We start from the raw sequence: 20,711 nt of genomic DNA, 5'->3' as shown, positions 1-20,711 counted from the left end.
CCATGGTTCTGCATCCAACTGTGGATTGTGTAGTACTATAGTATTTATTGAAAAAAATCTACATTTAAGTGGACCCGTGCAATTCAAACCTGTGTTGTTCAAGGGTCAACTATATAATTTTTTAATGCGTTTGTCTTTTAAGTCATATAAGAAGTAAAAAGAGGAGCTACACACAAAAATACAATAATACTGGCTTTTATTTTACCTATGTAGTTACCAGAAATCTTTATTTCCTCATATGACTTCTAGTTACTCTTTAATGTCCTTTTATTTTAGCCTGAAGGACTCCCTTTAGCATTTCTTATAGGGCAGGTGTACTGGCAGCAGACTTCTTAAACTTGTTTATCTGGGAATGTCTTAATTTCTCCTTCATTTTTGGAGGACGGTTTTGCTAGGTATAGAATTCTTGGTTGATGGTACTGTTCTTTAGTACTTTATATGTGCCATCCCACTGCCTTCTGGCCTCCATGGTTTCTGATGAGACATGGAATTGTTATTGAAGATCTTATTGAAGATCCCTTGAACGTGTTGACTTGTTCTCTCTTGCTGCTTTCAAAATTCTCTATCTTTGGTTTTTGATAGTTCGATTATAATGTGTCTTGGTGTGGATCTCTGAGTTTATCTTACTTGGACTTTGTTGAACTTCTTAGATGTATAGATTCATGTTTCTCATAGATTTGAGACATTTTTTACCATTATATCTTCAAGTATTCTTTCTGCTTCCTTTTCTCCCTCATCCTCTGGGGCTGTCATTATATTTATGTTGGTCCACTTGGTAGTATCCCACAAGTCCCTTAGACTTCATTCATTAATGTTTTCATTCTTTTTTTTTCCTGCTCCTCAGATTGGATAATTTCATTTGACCTCCCTTCAGGTTTACTGATTATTCTGTCTGCTCAAATATGTTGTTGAAACCCTCTTGTGATTTTTTTTTTTTTTTTTTTTTGGTTATTGCACTTTCAGCTCCAAAATTCTATTTGGCTTCTTTTAATAATTTCTATCACTTTATTGGTCTTCTCTATTTATTGGGATATCATTCTCTCAGTTTCCTTTGGTTCTTTGTCTGTGGTTTCCTCTAGCCTTTTCAGCGTTTTTAAGACAGTTGATTTAAGGTCTTGTCCAGTAAGGCCAATGTCTGTTTTCTCAGGGACACTTCCTTTTAAATATCTTTTGTACCAGTGCATGTAGCATTCTTTGTTGTTTTTTATTTGGTTTGTAATTTTTTGTTGAAAACTGGACATTTTGAATAATATGCAAAAAAAGAAGAAAATAGAAAGGAAACAAACGACAGATGCTGTCTAGGTCCTGGCAGACTGGCTCTGTGTTGGGGCAAGTCCTCAGCCTGGCCGCTGACAGCTCTGCCTTAGCCTTCACTTCCTGCTTTGCTGAGCATGAGACTTGCCAGAGGTGAAGCCTCTGTTCTTCTCGGGTCTCTTCTGAGTGTGTGTGCTTCCCTGGGCATGCACGTGGCTCTCTAAGTTCCCCTGTTTGTGTAATAATAGCTTTTTTTAAAAAAGCCCATATCCCCCCAAACCCCCCAAATTTCACTGGGCTTTTCTGCTAAAGCTCCAGCCTGTCTATTATTGCCTCGGTTGTTTTTTTTTTTTTTTTTTTTTTTTGCCCCAGGCAGCAGCACCTTGTCCACTTGGCTTTCGTTGTTTTTGAGGCACGTGAAGCCTCTCCATCCTGATAGAGCCCAGGTTAGGTGGAACAAGGGGCACCACTGCAACAGGCCTTCCAGGAAACCCCAGTCAGGTCAAAAAGAAGCACAGTTCCTGGGGAAGAAGGTCACTATGCTCCCTCTGGAACCAGCACCCACTCTGGCACATGGGTCATCTTTAAGATGTGCTGCGAGGGAGGTAGGACATGGGTAAATTAAAGGCCACAAAGCAAGTCTCCCTGTTTCAGTGGCCTTCCTCCTGGTTCTCTTTGGTTGCTGTGAACCTTTACCACCCTCCAGAGTTCTGATAAGGTTGATGCTGACAGTTTTTTGACAAGATTTTCAGTGTTTCTAGGGAGGGACAACCCTGGAGGTCCCTACTCTGCCATAAGAGTAAGGACTGAGTAAAGGCCAGTGAGGTGGTGGTGACTGGTGGTTATAGTAGGGTAGTTGGTCAGAAGATTCAGTGCAGGAGCTTAAAGTCAGGGCAGGATACTCATTCACAAATACTGTCAGTTTTAAAATTTGAGACCGTTTTGGCATTATTAGTTTGAGAGAGATGTTTTATGTATTTATTTCTACCTTTATTATCACAAACATTAAATTTATGTTGGTGTTTGTACTTTATAGGTTATATATTTAATATTTATTTCAGTTAAATACTTATCTTTAGTTTTCAATGTTCTTTTTCCTACAGAAGGTTTGAAGTCTCAAGTTGCCCGCCACAGTCTAAACTATATACAGGAAATTGGAAATGGCTGGTTTGGAAAGGTAAAGTTTGTTCACTTTCATTTTTTCCCCTCCTATTTATACTGTTTAGAATTTAAAGCTAATTAAGACTTGTGTTACGTGACAGTCCACATACTGTCTACACACTATGGTACCTATTGAATTTCTCCATTGGCCCCTGAAACCATGTGGAAGTGTGAGTGTCAGCATTCCTGGGTGTGTGAGTTTTTCCAAGAAGGTCTTTTATTTCTATATCAGAGACTTTTCTAGTTGTTGGCAGGCAACGGTAAGAAGGGAAAAGAGATGGGAATTTTAGAAGCTTTTTGTCCTCCTCAAATTATTTGTTTCTTCTTTCTTCTCCCCCTTCCCTTATGACACTTAAACCACTTTATAATAGACGGATAGTATGGTTATAATGAAAACCATTGTGAAGAACTCTTGTGTTTCTCGTAGCCTGTCAAGTGACCTATAATAAGGTGCTTTGTCAATCTTTTTACCACAGAAGGAATAATCTTTTTATAACAACTATTTCTATGATGGAGCAATCATTCTTTGTAAAAGGGTGTAACTGAGTGATCATTGCATCATAAGCAGGGCGGTCACGACCAGAAGATGTATTTGCTCTGTAGTCAACCATCTCATGCTTCTTGTCTTTCCGATAAGAGTTGTTTGTCCTGTATCTTTCATGTCATCCAAACTTTATTAGTTACCAGATCTTCTAAGCCATTTAGCAAAACCTATTATGTATCAGATGTTGTTCTTGGTGCTGGGAGTACGATGTAGAGGAAGATGGTAAAGTCCTGGCCTGTGGAGTCCTGGGAATGTAGCAGCAAACGAGATGGAACCCTTGCCCTGTCAAAGCTGAAATTTCTAGTTGGGGCTGGGGGGTGATCAGACAGTAAACAGTCAGTGGTAGGAGACAGGCTCAGAGAGGGGTAGGGGAGCCAGGGGACATGAGGTATTTCCTGCATTTAGAGACTTTGACTTTTCCTCAGAGGGGGCTAGGAAGGTACTCCAGGATCTGGGGATGAGTGATATCACCTGGCTTACAGGTTGAGAAGATCGCCATGTTGTAGAGGGCCACGGGGAAGCAGGGAAATTGGTAAGAAGGCTGCCGCAATTGTCTAGGGAGAGTTGCAGGCAGGCTTGGACCTGGATGATAGCATGGAGAGGTCGAGGTTCTAACAGGAGCACACAGGACTTGGGATGGAGCAGATACGGAGTCTGGAGAGGGAAAGAAGTTAAGGATGACGGCTTTATGGCCCGATTGGCAAGAAGCATGGAGTTGCTGTGAACTGAGATGGAAAAGACTAGGGAGAAGCAGACGTGGGGGAGGAAGATGGGTTCACTTTTGGATACATCAGGGGTGAGATGGCTCTCAGATGTGCAAATGGAGATACCATGTAGGCAGTTGGAAATGCAAATTGAGAGTTCAAGACAGAGATATAAACTTGGGAGAATTCAGTATAGAGGTGGTACTTGAGGCTAGATGAAATCACCGAGAATGCTAACACAGAGGAGAGGGGGAGGCGCAAGGACCGAGCCCTGAGACCCTGCAGTGGGGAGATCAGCACAGTCAGGGAGACCCTGTGAGGGAGACAGAAGAGTCAGCCAGTGAGTAGGAGAGGGCACAGGAGAGAGGAGCATTATTCTGAAGGTCTGAGGAGGAGCTCCAGAAGATGAATTGCAGTAGATGCTCGGACACACTGAGCAAGATGAAGGCTGGGAGAATTAGGACCCAGCAGCATGCAGTGCATGGTATCCTCAAAAGATTCAGTCCTTGTGACCTCAAAAGGGCCATGTCACATCCTCACGTGGGGTGGGTTCCAGGGAGAAACTGGAGATAGCACATTTAGACAACTCTGTTGAGGAGTTTTAATCTAAAAGGGAACAGAGAAATTATGAGCTGTTTGGGCCCATCCAAGGGTCAAGGGAAGGTTGGTTTTTTTTTTGTTTTTTTAATTTAATTAATTAATTTATTTATTTATTTATGGCTGTGTTGGATCTTCGTTTCCGTGCGAGGGCCTTCTCCAGTTGCAGCAAGCGGGGGCCACCCCTCATCACGGCGCGCGGGTCTCTCACCATCGCAGCCCCCCTTGCTGCAGAGCACAGGCTCCAGACGCGCAGGCTCAGTAATTGTGGCTCACGGGCCCATTCGCTCCGCGGCATGTGGGATCTTCCCGGACCAGGGCTCGAACCCGTGTCCCCTGCATTGGCAGGCAGACTCTCAACCACTGCGCCACCAGGGAAGCCCCTGGGAAGGTTTTTTGATTGTTTTTTTTTTATAGTATATGCTGCTATTTTAACATGTTTATATGGGAGGGGGGACTGATACTGTGGGAGGGGGTGTAAGCGTAGAAGGGATCCATAGCATTTTTGTAGGACTTGGTCTTAGGCACAGAGACAGTTTCTCTCCTGAAATGGGAGCAGAAACAGAATGTGTACACAGGTGCAGGTGGATTTGGTGTTAAAATGAGCAGGTTCACGTCTGATCATTTTATTCAGTAAATAGAAGGCCCGTTTGAAATGCAGGAGTGAAAAGATGTACATGAAGTTTGAACAGGAGGAGAAGGTGGGAAGGTATATCAACTGGGGAAATGGGAGGGGTGGTGAGCAGTGCTGAGGACCCTCCCAGATTTAAAATGAGACCACTCATCATGGCTTTTGTCTACTTTTGATGCTTTTTATTGTAGGCAAGTAGATGGATTTAAGCAGCAGTGAGGCTTGGCTGAGCTAATAGACCTCAGTGAGAGGGCGCGGGGGTGATGGGAGTGAAGGGTCGTGGGCTCTAAGCTGTCAGGGAGGGTAGCGGGGCCTGCAGTCAGGACAGGAGGGTGGAAAAGCGGGATCATTAGTGGATTGGGGGGCAAGTTGTGCACTTGTTGGATTAGACTGTTGAAGTAAGTGAGCTGGAAATCGAAGGACGGGTAGAGAAGAAGTTAAAATTCAAGGTTTTGGACATAACATAATTACTAGCTAGGTCTAGACCCCTGGGAGTGTTTGCTGAGATGGGGTCGTAGGAAAGATGAGCAGGATTGAGGTCAGAGAACTGAGAGGTCCCGGTGTTGAGTGAATAGTCCCTGCAGACGTTGCCCTCCAAGGATGACAACAGTGCTGGCGACAGAGAGGGAGACAGTGAGCCAGATCATTGCACTGGTCCTCTAGTTATTCTCCCCTGTTTGCAAATCGACACCATGGACGTGTTAGGCTTGTTACATCTGTGCAAACTGGTTATTTGAAACAGACAATATGGCTTAGTTAATTATCAGAGTTTCCTATTCTATGCATTTTTCTGCCCTTATATTCCTAATATAACATTAAATTCTGTTTAGGTTCTTATTCTCTATTTTCAGGGCATTAAAATTAATCTATTTTATAAAAATATAAAAAACCTATTTTAAAAGGAAGCCTTTTAGTTTTGACCATTCTCAAATTAGATAAAAATCTTTACTTCGTCATCATTTTCATCTTAAATATTGTATTTTGGAGTGCCTTTGTATTGTCCTATATTAATACTTAATATATCACTTGTAGCTTGTTCTTATTTTCATTCGCATTTTGTGTTCTGTTAACTTCAGTGGAGTGTTTTTTCCCTGTGTTTTGACTGAAGCTTTAGTACAAGATAAAGGCCTGGAATAACTGGCATGCCGTGGATTTTTAATGCAATGATAGTTTGTACACTGGCTGTTTGTCAGTCTATTTTGTCCTATGTGAAGTAGACATAACAAAATAACACAACTCAGTTGAAGTGTTTTTGAGAAATATTTGGGTTATATTTGAACCAAACTAATAAATTACTCTTCTGTAATGTCATTGGCAATTTCTGTGAAAGTATAAAACATTTTTAAGTAAATAGAAAAGAAGTACATATAAATATATGAATGTTGTAAAAGTCTGATGACTGTTTTAAAATTTAAGGAAAATATTTTAGCTTTCCAAGCTTTTCGTGAGGTAGTATTTAAAATAATAGAAAGCCATCTGACTGTTGCTTAATTTGTTTTCCTGTATTCCATTTCCTGGTAAGTGTAACATACTTCTTTATCATGTTGATGGAAGTGAAGTGAAAAACTATTCTTTGGTTTTAGGTGCTCCTTGGAGAGATCTACACGGGCACTAGTATAGCGAGAGTAATAGTGAAGGAGTTAAAAGCAAGTGCGAGCCCAAAGGAACACGATACTTTTTTGAAAAATGGAGAACCATACTAGTAAGTAAACTGTAACGAATGTTTTGTAAACGTGGTCTGTGGTCTGTTGAAAATCAGGTGTTTAAAACGCCTTTGGGGTTTCTGCTTGTAAAATACAAAATTTAAATAAGATCCTGAGTCTCATAAGACCCAAAATGTCCAGGTTTCAGCTGAAATCACTCATCTTTCCAAGAACCAAGAGAACTCAACTCAAGTAAGAAAAGACAACAGATGGTGGGAATGTAAATTGATGCAGTCACTATGGAAAACAGTATGGAGATTCCTCAAAAAACTAAACGTAGAGTTGCCAAATGGTCCAGCAATCCCACTCCTGGTCAGGTACCCAGACAAAACTCTAATTCAAAAAGATACATGCACCCCTCTGTTCATAGCAGCACTGTTCACAATAGCCAAGACATAGAAACAACCTAAATGTCCATCGACAGAGGAATGGATAAAGAAGATGTGGTACGTTATATACAATGGAATACTACTCAGCCATAAAAAAGAATGAAATAATGCCATTTGCAGCAACATGGATGAACCTAGAGATTATCAAACTAAGTGAAGTAAGTCAGACAAAGAAAGACAAATATCATATGATATCACTTATATGTGGAATCTAAAATATGACACAAATGAACTTGTTTACAAAACAGAAACAGACTCACAGATATAGAGAATAGGCATGTGGTTACCAAGTGGGAGGGGGGCCAGGGTAGGGATAGACTGGGAGTTTGGGATTAGCAGATGCACACTGTTATATATAAAATGGATAAACAACAAGGTCCTACTGTTACAGCACAGGGAACTATATTCAATATCCTGTGATAAACCATAATGGAAAAGAATATGAAAAAGAATATATATACATTTACAACTGAATCACTTTGCTGTACAGTACAAATTAGCACAACATTGTAAATCAACTATACTTCAATAAAATAAACACACACAAAAAATAGAAAAGACAACAGATACCAACACCAAGATGACAGAGGTGTTAGGATTATCTGACAAGGATTTTAAAGCAGCTGTTGTAAAAATGCTTCAATGAGCAATAAATTATAGTACCCTGGGACTTCCCTGGTGGCATAGTGGTTAAGAATCCGCCTGCCAGTGCAGGGGACATGGGTTTGAGCCCTGGTCTGGGAAGATCCCACATGCCGTGGAGCAACTAAGCCTATGTGCCACAACTACTGAAGCCCACATGCCTAGAACCCCTGCTCTGCAACAAGAGAAGCCACCGCAATGAGAAGCCCATGCACTGCAACAAAGAGTAGCCCCCGTTCGCCGCAACTAGAGAAAGCCCGTGTGCAGCAATGAAGACCTAACATAGCCAAAAATAAAATAAATAAATAAATTTATATTTTAAAAAAGTTATAGTACCCTTGAAACAAATGAAAAAAGCAAAGTTTCAGCAAAGACATAGACCACATAAAGAAGACCAAAGTGGACACTTTAGAACTGAAAAATATAATAAAGTAAAAACTCAGTGGATGAGTTCAACAGCAGAATGGAAAGGACAGAGGAAAAAATCAGTGAAGTTGAAGATAATAAATATCGCCCAGTTCAAACAACAAAAAGAAAATAGGTTTAAAAAAATGAAAAGTGCCTCAGGGACTTGGGGGACTTGAACAAAAGATCAAGACATCCCAGATTGAAAGGAGATAGAAAGTGGATAGAAAAAGTATTTGAAGAAATATTAACTGGAAAATGTTCCACATTTTGAAAAGACAAACTTACAGATTCATAAGTTGATCAAATCTCAAACAGGATAAACCCAAAGAAATTCATGCCAACACGCATCATAATCAAACTTCTGAAAATGAAAGACAAAAAAATCTCAAAAGCAGGGAGAAAGAAACACCACCTCACCTGTAGAGGGGTTACATTGGAAAAGAGGAGAAGTCTCAAATCAATAACCTAAGCTCATACTTTAAAGGACCAAAAAAAGAGGAGCAAGCTGAACTCAAAGCAAACAGAAGGAGTAGATATTAAAGATAAGAGCAGAGGTCGATAAAAGTGAAAACAGAATAACAGTAGATAAAAATCATTGAAACATAAAGCTGGCTCTTTGGAAAGATAATAAAATTGACAAACCTCTAACAAGACTGACAGAGAATAAAAGAGAGAAGACACAGATTCCTAATATCAGGAATGAAAGAGACCCTACAGACATCAAAAGGATAATAAGGGACAAACAGCTCTACGTATATATATATTTGACAACTTAGATGAAATGAACCAATTACTCAAAAAGCACAAACCACCACAACTCACCCAGTATGAAATAGGTTATTTGAATAGACCTATAATCATCGAAGAAATGGAGTTTGCAACTTAAAAACTCTGAAAAAGAATCCCCAGGCTTAGACAGTTTCACCAGAGCATTCTACAAAATGACTAAAGATGAATTAATGCCAATTCTCCACAATATTTGCTAGAAAATAGAAGAGGAGGGAACAGTTCCTAATTAATTTTATGAAGCCAGTATTACCTTGATACCAAAACCAGACAAAGATAGCACAAAAAGGAAAACTATAGACCAATATCTGTCATCGATGTTGATGCAGAAATTCTAACCAAAATATTAGCAAATATATAAAAAGCTATATATCATGACCAATTGGAATTTATTCCAGGAATGCTAGTCTGATTCAGTATTTGAAAATCAATCAGTGTAATCCACCATAATTACCGGGTAAAGAAGAAACATCACATGATCCTGTCAGTTGGTGGAGAAAAACATTTGACAAAACTCCACACTAATTCTTCATAAAAACTCTTTGAAAACTAGAATTAGATGAGACTCTCCTCCACTTATTAAAGAACATCTACAAAAAATCTACATCTAGCATCATACTTAATGGTGAAAGACTGAATGCTTTTATCCCTAAGATCAAGAAAGACGTAGATGTTCGCTCTCATCCCTGCTATTCAATAAGAGCCAGAAGTTCTAACTAGCTCAATAAGGCAAGAAAAGGAAACATTCAGAAGCCTGTAGATCAGAAAGAAGGACATAAGTGTCTGTGTTTATTTGCAGAAAATCCCAAGGAATCTCCAAAAAAAAAATCCCCTAGAACTAGTAAGAGAATTCAACAAGGTTGCAGGATGCATGATCAACATACAAAAGTCAGTTTTATTTCTGTGTACTATCAATGAACATGTGGAAACCAACTTTTAAATAAAATAACTTTTATATTCACTCAAAAACAAAAAAGAAATACTTAAGTACATGTACAGGACTTGCATGCTGAAAACTATAGAAACTGATGAAAGAAATCAAGGTCTAAATAAACGAAGAGACATACCATATTCATGGGTTGGAAGATTCATGAAGATGTCCATTCTTCCCAGTCAGATTCCTGCAATTCCTTTCAAAATCCCAGCAAGATTTTAAAAACCTATATACAAGGTTATTCTAAAATTATATATAAAGGCAAAAGTAGAATAGCCGAAAAAATTATGAAAAATAAGAATAAAAATTGGAGGAATCATTTGACCCAATTTCAAGACCTCTTATATAGCTACATAATTAGGACTGTGTTTTTGGCAGAGAGATAGACAAAACTCAACAGTAAAAAACAAAAATAAACAATCTAAAAGACATTAAGTGACGCCAAAGAGGATCTGTGGATAGCAATGAAAAGATCAACATCATTAACTAGGGTAATTACGATCGTGATGAGAGACCACTTCACAAGTATTAGGAAAGCTAAAATAAAATAGCAACGATACCAGATGCTGGTGAGGACGTGGAGAAACTGGATCTCTCCCACATTGCTGGTGGGAATGTAAAATGGTACAGCCACTTTGGAAAATAGTTTGACAGTTTGTTAAAAAACTAAACATACGCTTACCACTGTATGTATTAGTCAACGTTCTCCAGAGAAACAGAGGCGGTAGAATCTGTAGATAGATAGCTGGTTGGATGCATAGATGGATAGATGGATGGATGGATAGTTGGATGGATGGATAGATGGATGGATGGATGTATGGAAAGATGGATAGATGGATGGATGGATAGATGGATGGATGGATAGATGGATGGATGGATGTATGGAAAGATGGATAGATGGATGGATGGATAGATGGATGGATGGATGTATGGAAAGATGGATAGATGGATGGATGGATAGTTGGATGGATGGATGGATAGATGGATGGATGGATAGATGGATGGATAGATGGATGGATGGATGTATGGAAAGATGGATGGATGGATAGATGGATAGATGGATGGATGGATGTATGGAAAGATGGATGGATGGATAGATGGATGGATAGAGGGATGGATGGATAGAGAGAGAGAGAGATGGATGGATGGATGGAGAGATGGATGGATGGATGGATGGAAAGATGGATGGATGGATAGATGAATGGATAGAGGGATGGATGGATAGAGAGGGAGATGGATGGATGGATGGAGAGATGGATGGATGGATGTATGGAAAGATGGATAGATGGACGGATGGATAGATGGATGGATGGATAGATGGATGGATGGATGTATGTATGTATGTATGGAAAGATGGATGGATGGATACATGAATGGATAGAGGGATGGATGGATAGAGAGAGAGATGGATGGATGGATGGAGAGATGGATGGATGGATAGCGAGAGAGAGATAGATGGATAGATAGGTAATTTATTTTAGGGAAATGGCTCATGCAGTTATGGAGACTGGCAAGTCTGCAGGGTGGATCAGCAGGCTGGAGACCTAGAGCAGAGCCACTGTTCAGTTCATGTCCAAAGGCCATCTGCTGGCAGAATTCCTTCTTCACTGGGCGAGGCTAGTCTTTGTTCTTTGGACAAAGCCCACCCACATTTTGGAGCACCGTCTGCTTTTACTGAAAGTCCACTGATTTAAATGATGATCTCATCCAAAAACACCCTCACAGAAGTGTCCAGAATAATGTTTGACCAAATATCTGCACTGTGGCTCAGCCAAGTTGACAGAAAATTAACCATCACATCTTGTAACCCAGCTGTTGCACTCCTAGGCATTTATCTCATAGAAGTGAAAACTTATTTCCATACAAAATCTCGTGTGATTATTTATAGCAGCTTTATTTATAGTAGCCTCAAACTGGAAAAACTAAAATGCCCTCCATAGGTGACCGGTTAAACAAACTATGGTCCATCCATCCAAGCCATGGAATCCTGCTCAGCAGTAGAAGGGAAGGGACTGCTGACGCAGGCAGTGACTCGGGTAATCTGGAGGGCATTGTGTTGAGTGAAAAAATCAATCTCAGAAGGCCACATGCTGTGTGATTTCATTTACATAGTATTCTCAAAATGAGAACATTATAGAAAAGGAAACCAGATTCGTGGTTGCCAGGGCTGAGGAATGGTTGGGGGTGGCGGCGGTGTGACTATAAAGGGGTAGCATAAAGGGGTAGCATAGGAGATCTTCATGGTGGGGGGCAGTTCTGCATTTCTGTTGAGTGGTGGTTGCACAAATCCACACATGTGATAACAGGACTTGCAAGCACACACACACCGCACCCTAGTGTCAGGGCCCTAGTTTCGGGATTGCACTGATTGTGTCAGGTGTCACCAGTGGGAAAAACTGGGTGAAGGGAACATGGGACCTCTTTGTACTATCTTTGCAACTTACTCTTAATTCATTATTGCTTCAAAATAAAGTTTTGAAGTTTAAAAAACCATTTTGGCGTATCTTTTTTTTTTTTTAACTTTGTTTTGGACAAAATATTTTCCAAAAAGAGTTTGTGTGTACTGTGATTTATGAAAATAGTATATAAGCTAGATGGCCTAAGAGGTAACTGAGTATTTTATTATGTGGATTGAAATGCTCATTGAATATAGTTTGCCTTCTTTTAAACGATGCTTCAAAATGATATCTATAAAGTTAAATTACTAAAGTTAAAGATTCTTATGTTAGGAGATGTTTTAATTTGTGAAAATGTTCGCCTGATTGGCTTTGAATTACTTAATCATTACATAACTTAGAAAACATCTGTTAAATAGAATCTTATTGTGCTCTTTTCAGTTGATGATATTTAAATCATTAAGAATGTTAAATTTGCGGTTACTGTTTGAACAATTTTACTAGCCTGCTCCCTCATGAACAATACTATGACTTTTATTTTTACCAGTATTCTTCAACATCCAAATATTCTTCAGTGTGTTGGACAGTGTGTAGAAGCAATCCCCTATCTTCTGGTGTTTGAGTTCTGTGACTTGGTAAGTTTTCAGTAGAAATTCAAAGTCAAGTATTCAGAAGTTTTTTACCAAAGTGTTTTTGACAGATAGAAATGCTGGATGAGGGACTGCTTTCACTTCTGTCCCAGCTAGTTAATTCCAAAGAAAAATTATTAATAAACTCGATATATTAGCTTTCAGTGGGTTATGTTATAGTAACCCCCCCAAATCTCAGTGGCTGATAAGAGCAAAATGGTTCTCATTGGCTCTGGGTCAGCTGCAGCTCTGCTCTAGGCTATGTTCACCTGGTGTTCACTCACCCCAGGGTCAGTGTTTTATTCTATCTGTAGACGCTGGGGAGAAAAACGTGTATTCTGGTGGTCTGTACAGTATGTCTATATGGATCTTTTGGGTCAAGTTTATGAGGCTGTTCAGATCTCTTGTATCCTTCTGATTTGTGGGGAGGGGGCAGGGATAGAGGGAGCCTGGGTCAGTTTTCTATGAGTTATTGAGAGGCATGTTGAAATTTCCTGCTCTGATTATGGATTTCCCTTATTTTTCCTTATAGTTCTAGTTGTTTTGCTTTGTACATTTTGATACCCTGCTGTGTCAGGGATCCAAATTTAGAGTTGATATAACTTCCCTTAATTTGAAACTTTTATCATTATGAATGCACTCTCTTTAAGATTAAAAGCATTAGTGAGGATTAAGTCTGTTTTTATTGATGTTAATATAGTTATGCCAGCTTTCTTTTGGTTAGAATTTGCCTGGTTTATCTCTGTCAATCCTCTTCTCTGGTTGACATCTCTTGTAATTAGCTTACGGTTAGAATTTTATTAACCTGTCAGTCTCTGTCACTTAACATGGAACAGGTCATCCAATTATGTTTATTGTACCTACGAGATATTTGGAATGTTATGTGCCTGTTGTGTATTATTTTTTTACCCGCTTCAACTTTTCTTTTTTGCTTTTTTTCTAACCTTCTTTTAGATTCTTGAATTTTTTTGTTTTTCAGTTTTCCCCATCTACTATTTTAGATACTGTTTCTTAATTTTGTGTATGGTTACACTAGAAGTTACAACATGCATATTTAGTGTAACAAGGTCTAAAATTAATCAGTATTTTAACCCTTCTCCAGAGATGCTGGGACCTCATAAAGCTCTCTCTCCATGTAAGGAAACCAGAGTTAATCCTACTTTTCTGTGCCCTCCCCACGTTTTCCCCCATCACGGAGGGTGCTTCCTGATTGAACACTTGGTGTAGAAAGGCAGCGTGCTGTTCTCAAGGGACCCGGAGAGAAAACTGGCCATTGTCCTCTAGGTCTCCTACTTAGAGGGAGCAGACACGTGATAATTGCCATTTAGCCTGATTATTTAATAGAGGCACGAGAATGAAGAGGAAGGAGTTCGCAAGGATGTTTCTCATAGTTTTATTGCGTAGCTGGTTTTGATTATCTCAGAATTATCAGAGCTATGGTATGTATGATCCTCACTTATCATAATACGAAAATAACTCCTTTTAGTCTAGCTCTTGGTGACCAGTATGATAGGTGACACAGCATGTGAGGGAAGAAGACCAAAGATGCATTTTTATGTGATGAGACAAGTTTGCTTGTCAGAGTTCTGCTTTTCTGAGACATTTAATGGTATCTTTTTTGGGTCCCTGATATTGATTATAAATAAAAATGGGAACATTCTTCATGAGTGACTGTAACAGAAATAACAGCAGGAATCACCATCTTCTTGAAGTAGCACATTTCCAGGCTAATCGAGGTGGTTTATAAAACTAGCTCATGTACTTTGGCATTTTCTTATTCTTCACCCTGTTTGTCCATTCCTGAAAGTTTTACTAGACAATGTTGTTGTTTTTCCTGGAATAGTAAAAGCTTAATGTTTTCTTCTAAGTGGGTTCAGGTAATGGGTTTAGTTTTAGTGCTGTTCTAATTTGTTTTTTTTGTTTTTTTATTTTTGTCTGCATTGGGTCTTCGTTGCTGCGCGCGGGTTTTCTCTAGTTGCGGTGAGCGGGGGCTACTCTCATTGCGGTGGCTTCTCTTGTTGTGGAGCATGGGCTCTAGGTGCGAGGGCTTCAGTAGTTGTGGCACATGGGCTCAGTAGTTGTGGCTCTAGAGCGCAGGCTCAGTAGTTGTGGCTCATGGGCTTAGTTGCTCTACGGCATGTGGGATCTTCCCGGACCAGGGCTCAAACCCGTGTCCCCTGCATTGGCAGGCGGATTCTTAACCACTGTGCCACCAGGGAAGCCCTCTAATTTGTTTTTAAATGAAGCTGCCTGGTTTTCTTGGGAATAGTTTATACCTTATAAAGAAACACTAAGACATCACAAAAAACACAAATAACTCCTTTACAATTACCATGAATGACCCAGTATTGACAAGATTGTATTACTGTCACTGTACAGACATTATTTTTATGTAAATGTGATAAATACATGTTTTTCGTTAAGTCAACATTCTTTTTTTTAAATTTTATTTATATATCTATCTATCTGTTTATTTATTGGTTGTGTTGGGTCTTTGATGCTGCGCGCGGGCTTTCTCTAGTTGTGGCGAGCAGGGGCTGCTCTTCGTTGCGGTGCGTGGGCTTCTCATTGCAGTGGCTGCTCTTTGTTGTGGAGCACGGGCTCTAGGCATGCAGGCTTCAGTAGTTGTGGCTCGCGGGCTCTAGAGTGCAGGCTCAGTAGTTGTGGCACACGGGCTTAGTTGCTCTGCGGCATGTGGGATCTTCCTGGACCAGGGCAGGATCCTGAGTCCCCCACATTGGCAGGCGGATTCTTAACCACTGCGCCACCAGGGAAGTCCCCAACATTCTTTTTGTAGAATTTTTCCCTCGTACTTTTCTATCTCAGATTCAAATGCGTATTCTCCAAGTACTTACACTAGACTAAGTATTCAGAACATACATATTAACTTACCTACATTTCTGTTGGCTTTCATGTTTTGGGATGAAGATTATGGATACAGCCCTCCAGAATTAGGCAATGTGACTTCTTGAAACACATTTTATGTGACTCTCGTAAGTCATGTTCACTCTCCTCAGTCACTCCTGAAGGCTGAACATCTAGAAAGAGCCCTCATCACCACCAAAAGCTTTCACTGGCAGTGCAGAGCTAATAGCCATTTTTATTTAAGTGCACTGCCCAAGGGTACATTGATCAATAGTAAAATTAAAAAACAATAATTTTTCTCCCTGAAATTAAAATAGAATTTCCACATGATCTGGCAATTTCACTTCTAGGTACATATATCCAAACAGTTGAGAGCAGGGTCTCATTTTCTTTTCTTTTCTTTTTTTTTTTTTTTTTTTTTTTTTGATGTGGACCATTTTTAAAGTCTTTATTGAGTTTGCTACAATATTGCTTCTGTTTTACGTTTTGGTCTTTTGGCCTCGAGGCATGTGGGATCTTAGCTCCCCGATCAGAGATCAAACCCGCACCCCCTGCATTGGAAGGCGAAGTCCCAACCACTGGACCGCCAGGGAAGTCCCTGGGTCTCATTTTCATGCCCGTGTTCACAGCAGCATTATTCACAGTAGCCACGAGGCAGAAGCAGCCCAGCTGTCCATCAGTGGTTGAACAAGTAAAATTGGGTCTATCCATACACTGGAGTATTATTCAGCCTTAAAAAGGAAGGAAATTCTGACACATGCTGCACTATGGAAGAACCTTGAGGTCATTATGCTCAGTGAAAGAAGCTAAGTCACAAAAACACAAATACTGTAGGATTCCACTTATATGAGGTCCCTGGAGTGGTCAAACTCACGGAGACAGAAGGTAGAAGGGTGGGTGCCAGGGACTGGGGGGAGGTGGGGATGGGGGAATTAGTGTTTAATGGGGACAGACTTTCAGTTTGGGAAGATGAAGAGAGTTCTGTGGATAGACAGTGGTGATGGCTGCACAACAGCCAAGTGTGAGTGTACTTAATGCCACTAAACTGTACCCTTAGAAACACTTAAGGTGGTAATTTTATGTTACGTGGTTTTTACCACACAAAAGACATTGGTAATTACTACTCTTATGGAAGGGGCTGTACCGCTGTTAACTATACTGGGAGGAGGCTGGTATGCCCTTGGGAAATCTGTCAGTCAGCACTTGGAATGTCCAGCCTCATATCAAGGTAAAGGCCGTTAACCCAGGGAGCCCCCCACCTTGCCCGGCAGTGATGTCACATTTATCTCCGAGGGCAGTTTCGTTCTCATCATCTCTGGACCCTAGTAAGTTGCAGAGGGACCAGCTCCTGGGCAGCGAGGGCTGGGCCTCGACTGGGGGCACTGGCCCTGCAGTTAGGTCCTCGGGGCTCAGTGTGTGCAGAGACCAGGTGGCAGAAACGGTCAGCTCGTGTCAGCCCCGTGAGCCATAGAGGTGCCTTCCTGCCTGGACTGCAGGGGCGTTCCCAGCACACCCCAAAGCCTGGCTTCACCTGAGCCCTGCTCCCAGCCTGGATGCCCCAGAAGCCTCCCAGAAAGAGGCCAGACTGAGCAGAGGGGCGTCGTTCAGGGCAAAAGCACCTTCTGGCCAGGGTCCCGAGGCCAGAGGCCTGTAGCCCAGGATTGGTAATCAGCAGCTGCAGCCACAGTGAAAGGAGCCACTATCTTCACATGTTCTTAGTAGGTCAGGAGCTATTGAGTGAATGTTGGCCTCTTCCGTCGTCACCAGGCAGTGATCATGCTCAGCGATAACATCTTTTAAGGAGAAAGGAGAGAATATTTTCACACTTACTTAAGTCATTCCTTGTGAGATGGAATTACCAGTCTCTGAAAAGCACTTTATCTTAGAATTTTTATGAAAGAAAATGAAAACTCTTCTGAGTTTGGTAGCTGGACCAGAGTCACCGATGTGTACTGCTGATGGTGCAGTGTTCGTGAGGGGAGAGATCACTGCAGCGTGTTGTGTGTAACTTGTGGCCATAGGAGGTACACCATGCTCTCACACGTGCTCTCACAGGTCTATGCGGGCAAGATTGTTCGGGGGTAAGGGTCACTCAACAGAAATGTATGAGCACCTGTTGAGTACAAAGAGCTGTGCCCGGTGCTCCCGGGAACACAGGTGAGTCACCCTGATCCTGCCTTCCCTGCCTGTAGAGCCAGGCGGGCCTGCCTTCAGATGCTGGTCCTGCCACTTACTTGTGTATCACCTTGGGGAGTTACGTGACCTCTTTAAGCCTCAGTGTAGACATCTGTAAAATGGGGGTGATACTGCCCACCGTGTAGGCATAGTAGGTGCTCAGGAAGTGGTAGTTATTTTTATTCATTTTTAGTTTCTTAATTGATAATTTCAAGGTTTGGGTAGTTCTGTGTAGCAATTCTAACTAGGCTCACTGGCTCCTTTGGGAAGGCTTCACAAGGGAAGTGGCGTTTGGTCTGAGTGTGGACAGGTGTGTGGATGGACTTTCCTCAGCAGGAAAGGGTCGTAGGAACAGCGTGAGCCAGGCAGGGAAGCTCAACTGTGCATGTGGACCGGGGTTGGGGGGGGCGATAGATGGTCCCACAGTGGGTGGCGTGGGGACCGGGTGAGAGAGCACTGCGTTAGGAGAGGCTGGTTGGCATCCGCTGGGAAAGATCAGCTGGAAAGGGGACAAGCAGAGACCAACTACTTGGAGGCCAGACTGCAGGCCCAGGTGATAAAGACAAGGAAGTAGATCACCTCCACTCCGTCTTATCTCCCGTGAGAGTCAGCAGTTTCTTCCTCTGTCACCGGACTCTGAAGCAAGAGATGATAGTCTTTTCTTTGCAAGGGAGCGATCTTGGTGTCGTGTACAGATGTCCACAGTCCTCTGCGGGCCGGGCTTGCTTCAGCCGCTCAGGAGAGGCAGGGATGCAGGGTCCCGGGCTCCCAGGGCTGTGGGAAGCTTGGCCGCTGCCCACACAGGGGTGGCGGTGTGAGGAGGGAGGGCTCCAACCTGTGCCTTGTGCTGGGCCTGAGGTGTTTGCTTCTCCTTCACTGAGTCTTCTTGACGCAGTCTTCTTCATTTTACAGATTAGAAAACCGGGCTGCAAGAGATGAAGGGCCTCTCGGGGCCACACCCACGCCCGACCTCAGGACCAGGCTTTCTGTCTTCTCTTCTTTGGTTAATTGACTTGCCTGATGTCACATGATTGCTTGTGGCAAAGTGGGGATTTTAACTGATGACTTAATTTTATTCTATGTACTTCTATATCAGGTAGTTTAATGGCTGTACATTTGTCTTCCACCAGTGGGAAGCCTCCATTTTCGAATTGGCCTTTTGTACAGAAAATGCCTAGTCCACGTCCGTGTCTTATTTGTAAACGAGTTTGTTATGTAAGCCCATGCACTGGGACCCTCCCATGCAGAGATGGGTGATGTGCCCCTGCCACTCGGGAGTGGCAGTAGAAAAGAAAGGACATGGGCTTACCGTGGAACAGGGGTGCACGTAGACGGTGTCTCTCACTCGGAGCCAGCAGCAGGGACACGTGCAGAGCAATGACACGGCATCATCAGGCTTGAAAGGGGGCGGCTGGTAGGGGCGGCACATCCCCGGTCCCCGGGCCCTGCCAGTGGCTCCACTTCCCCACACGTGGCTGCTGCCCTGGGCCCCGAGGCCCTGGCTCTTTGTGAAAATAGGTCCGGGCCTTGGTGATGGGTTGGATGTGGGCGTCTAGGGAGAGAGCAAACTCAAGAATGAGGGCTTTGGTTTTGGCCTGCTCCACTGGGAAAGCGGTGATGCCATTTCCTGAGGTGGAACAGATCGTCGGAGCTTTGCACTGGGCGTGTTAGGTTTGAGGTGCCTCTTAGGGCATCTAGGAAAGGGTGTCGAGTCCGCAGCTGGACAGATGAGTCTGGGGCTCAGGAGGTGGAGGGGTCTGAGCCAGAGAAATGTATGAGAGGTGATTTTCAAAGCCACAGGATGATAGGATCACCCGGGAATGAGTGTCACGGTGAGGAGATATGAGGACCACAGACAGAGCCCTGGGCGTGCCGACGCCTACAGACCAGTAAGGGGGAAGGTCCAGCACAGGGACCCCAGAAAGGAGTGGCCGGTGAGCTCGGAAGAAAGCCAGGAGACTGGTGGGGAAGGAAGGGACGGGCCCCTCACTTGGTCCTGCCCAGCAGGAGCAGCTAGAGCCCAGCCTGTTGGGGGGCGGGGGGTTCGAGAGAGATTGGGAGGCCAGGAGGCAGGCCAGCCGGCACAGACCCAGCGTTTGAGGCGTCTGTCCATGAAGAGGGGAGGGAAGTGGGGTGGGAGTGGGAACCGGGTTTGGAGGCAGAGGGGCGCTTGCTGGTTCTTTGTGGGATTCACCTGAGAGGTATTTGAGCAGAGAAGGGATGGCTCAGGGAGAATAATCCGTGATAACAGAAGGTGCTGTGCAGGTGTGGATGTGGGCGGCGGGGCGGGACTCGAGTGGTGGAGGGAAAAGTAGGCGCAGTCAGAGGGCTTGAGGGAGTTAAGAAACCCTCGGGCTGGGGGCGTTCCCAGGGCTCCCGCCCTACCTCCCTGTTTCATTTTGTCAGTGAACACCGAGCACGCGGCTGTTGCTGCCATTCTTTCCTCCTTTCACTCAGATTTTTTTTTTTTTTTTAAATCTTTAAAATTTTTGGCTGCGTTGGGTCTTCATTGCCGCGCCGGCTTTCTCTAGTTGCGGCGAGCGGGGGCTACTCTTTGTTGCAGAGCACGGGCTTCTCACTGCGGTGGCTTCTCTTGCTGCAGAGCACGGGCTCTAGGTGTGCGGCCTTCAGTAGTTGCGGCACACAGGCTCAGTAGTTGTGGCTCACGGGCTCTAGAGCACAGGCTCAGGAGTTGTGGCGCACGGGCTTCAGTAGTTGTGGTTTGCAGGCTCTAGAGCACAGGCTCAGTAGTTGTGGAGCACAGGCTCAGTAGTTGTGGCGCACGGGCTTATTTGCTCCACGGCATGTGGGATCTTCCCGGACCAGGGTTCGCACCCATGTCCCCTGCATTGGCAGGCGGATTCTTAACCACTGCGCCACCAGGGAAGTCCTC

General features: G+C 42.9%; 1 protein-coding gene across 3 annotated transcripts in view; it reads left to right on the top strand.

The window, feature by feature from the left end:
* LMTK2 (lemur tyrosine kinase 2) overlaps window positions 1-20,711 on the top strand; it is an 86,459-nt gene that overhangs the window by 34,903 nt on the left and 30,845 nt on the right. For all 3 annotated transcript variants that reach the window (XM_036827643.1, XM_036827642.1, XM_036827644.1), the window contains 3 exons: window positions 2,358-2,431; window positions 6,475-6,593; window positions 12,697-12,784. In XM_036827643.1, the coding sequence (XP_036683538.1) occupies window positions 2,358-2,431; window positions 6,475-6,593; window positions 12,697-12,784 (281 nt within the window). The remainder of the gene's footprint in view (window positions 1-2,357; window positions 2,432-6,474; window positions 6,594-12,696; window positions 12,785-20,711) is intronic.

Source organism: Balaenoptera musculus, chromosome 15, assembly GCF_009873245.2.
Source record: "Balaenoptera musculus isolate JJ_BM4_2016_0621 chromosome 15, mBalMus1.pri.v3, whole genome shotgun sequence".
In the NCBI taxonomy this organism is placed as follows: Eukaryota; Metazoa; Chordata; class Mammalia; order Artiodactyla; family Balaenopteridae; genus Balaenoptera; species Balaenoptera musculus.
Note: the sequence above shows the minus strand (reverse complement) of the source record. Positions and strands in the feature narration are given on the sequence as shown.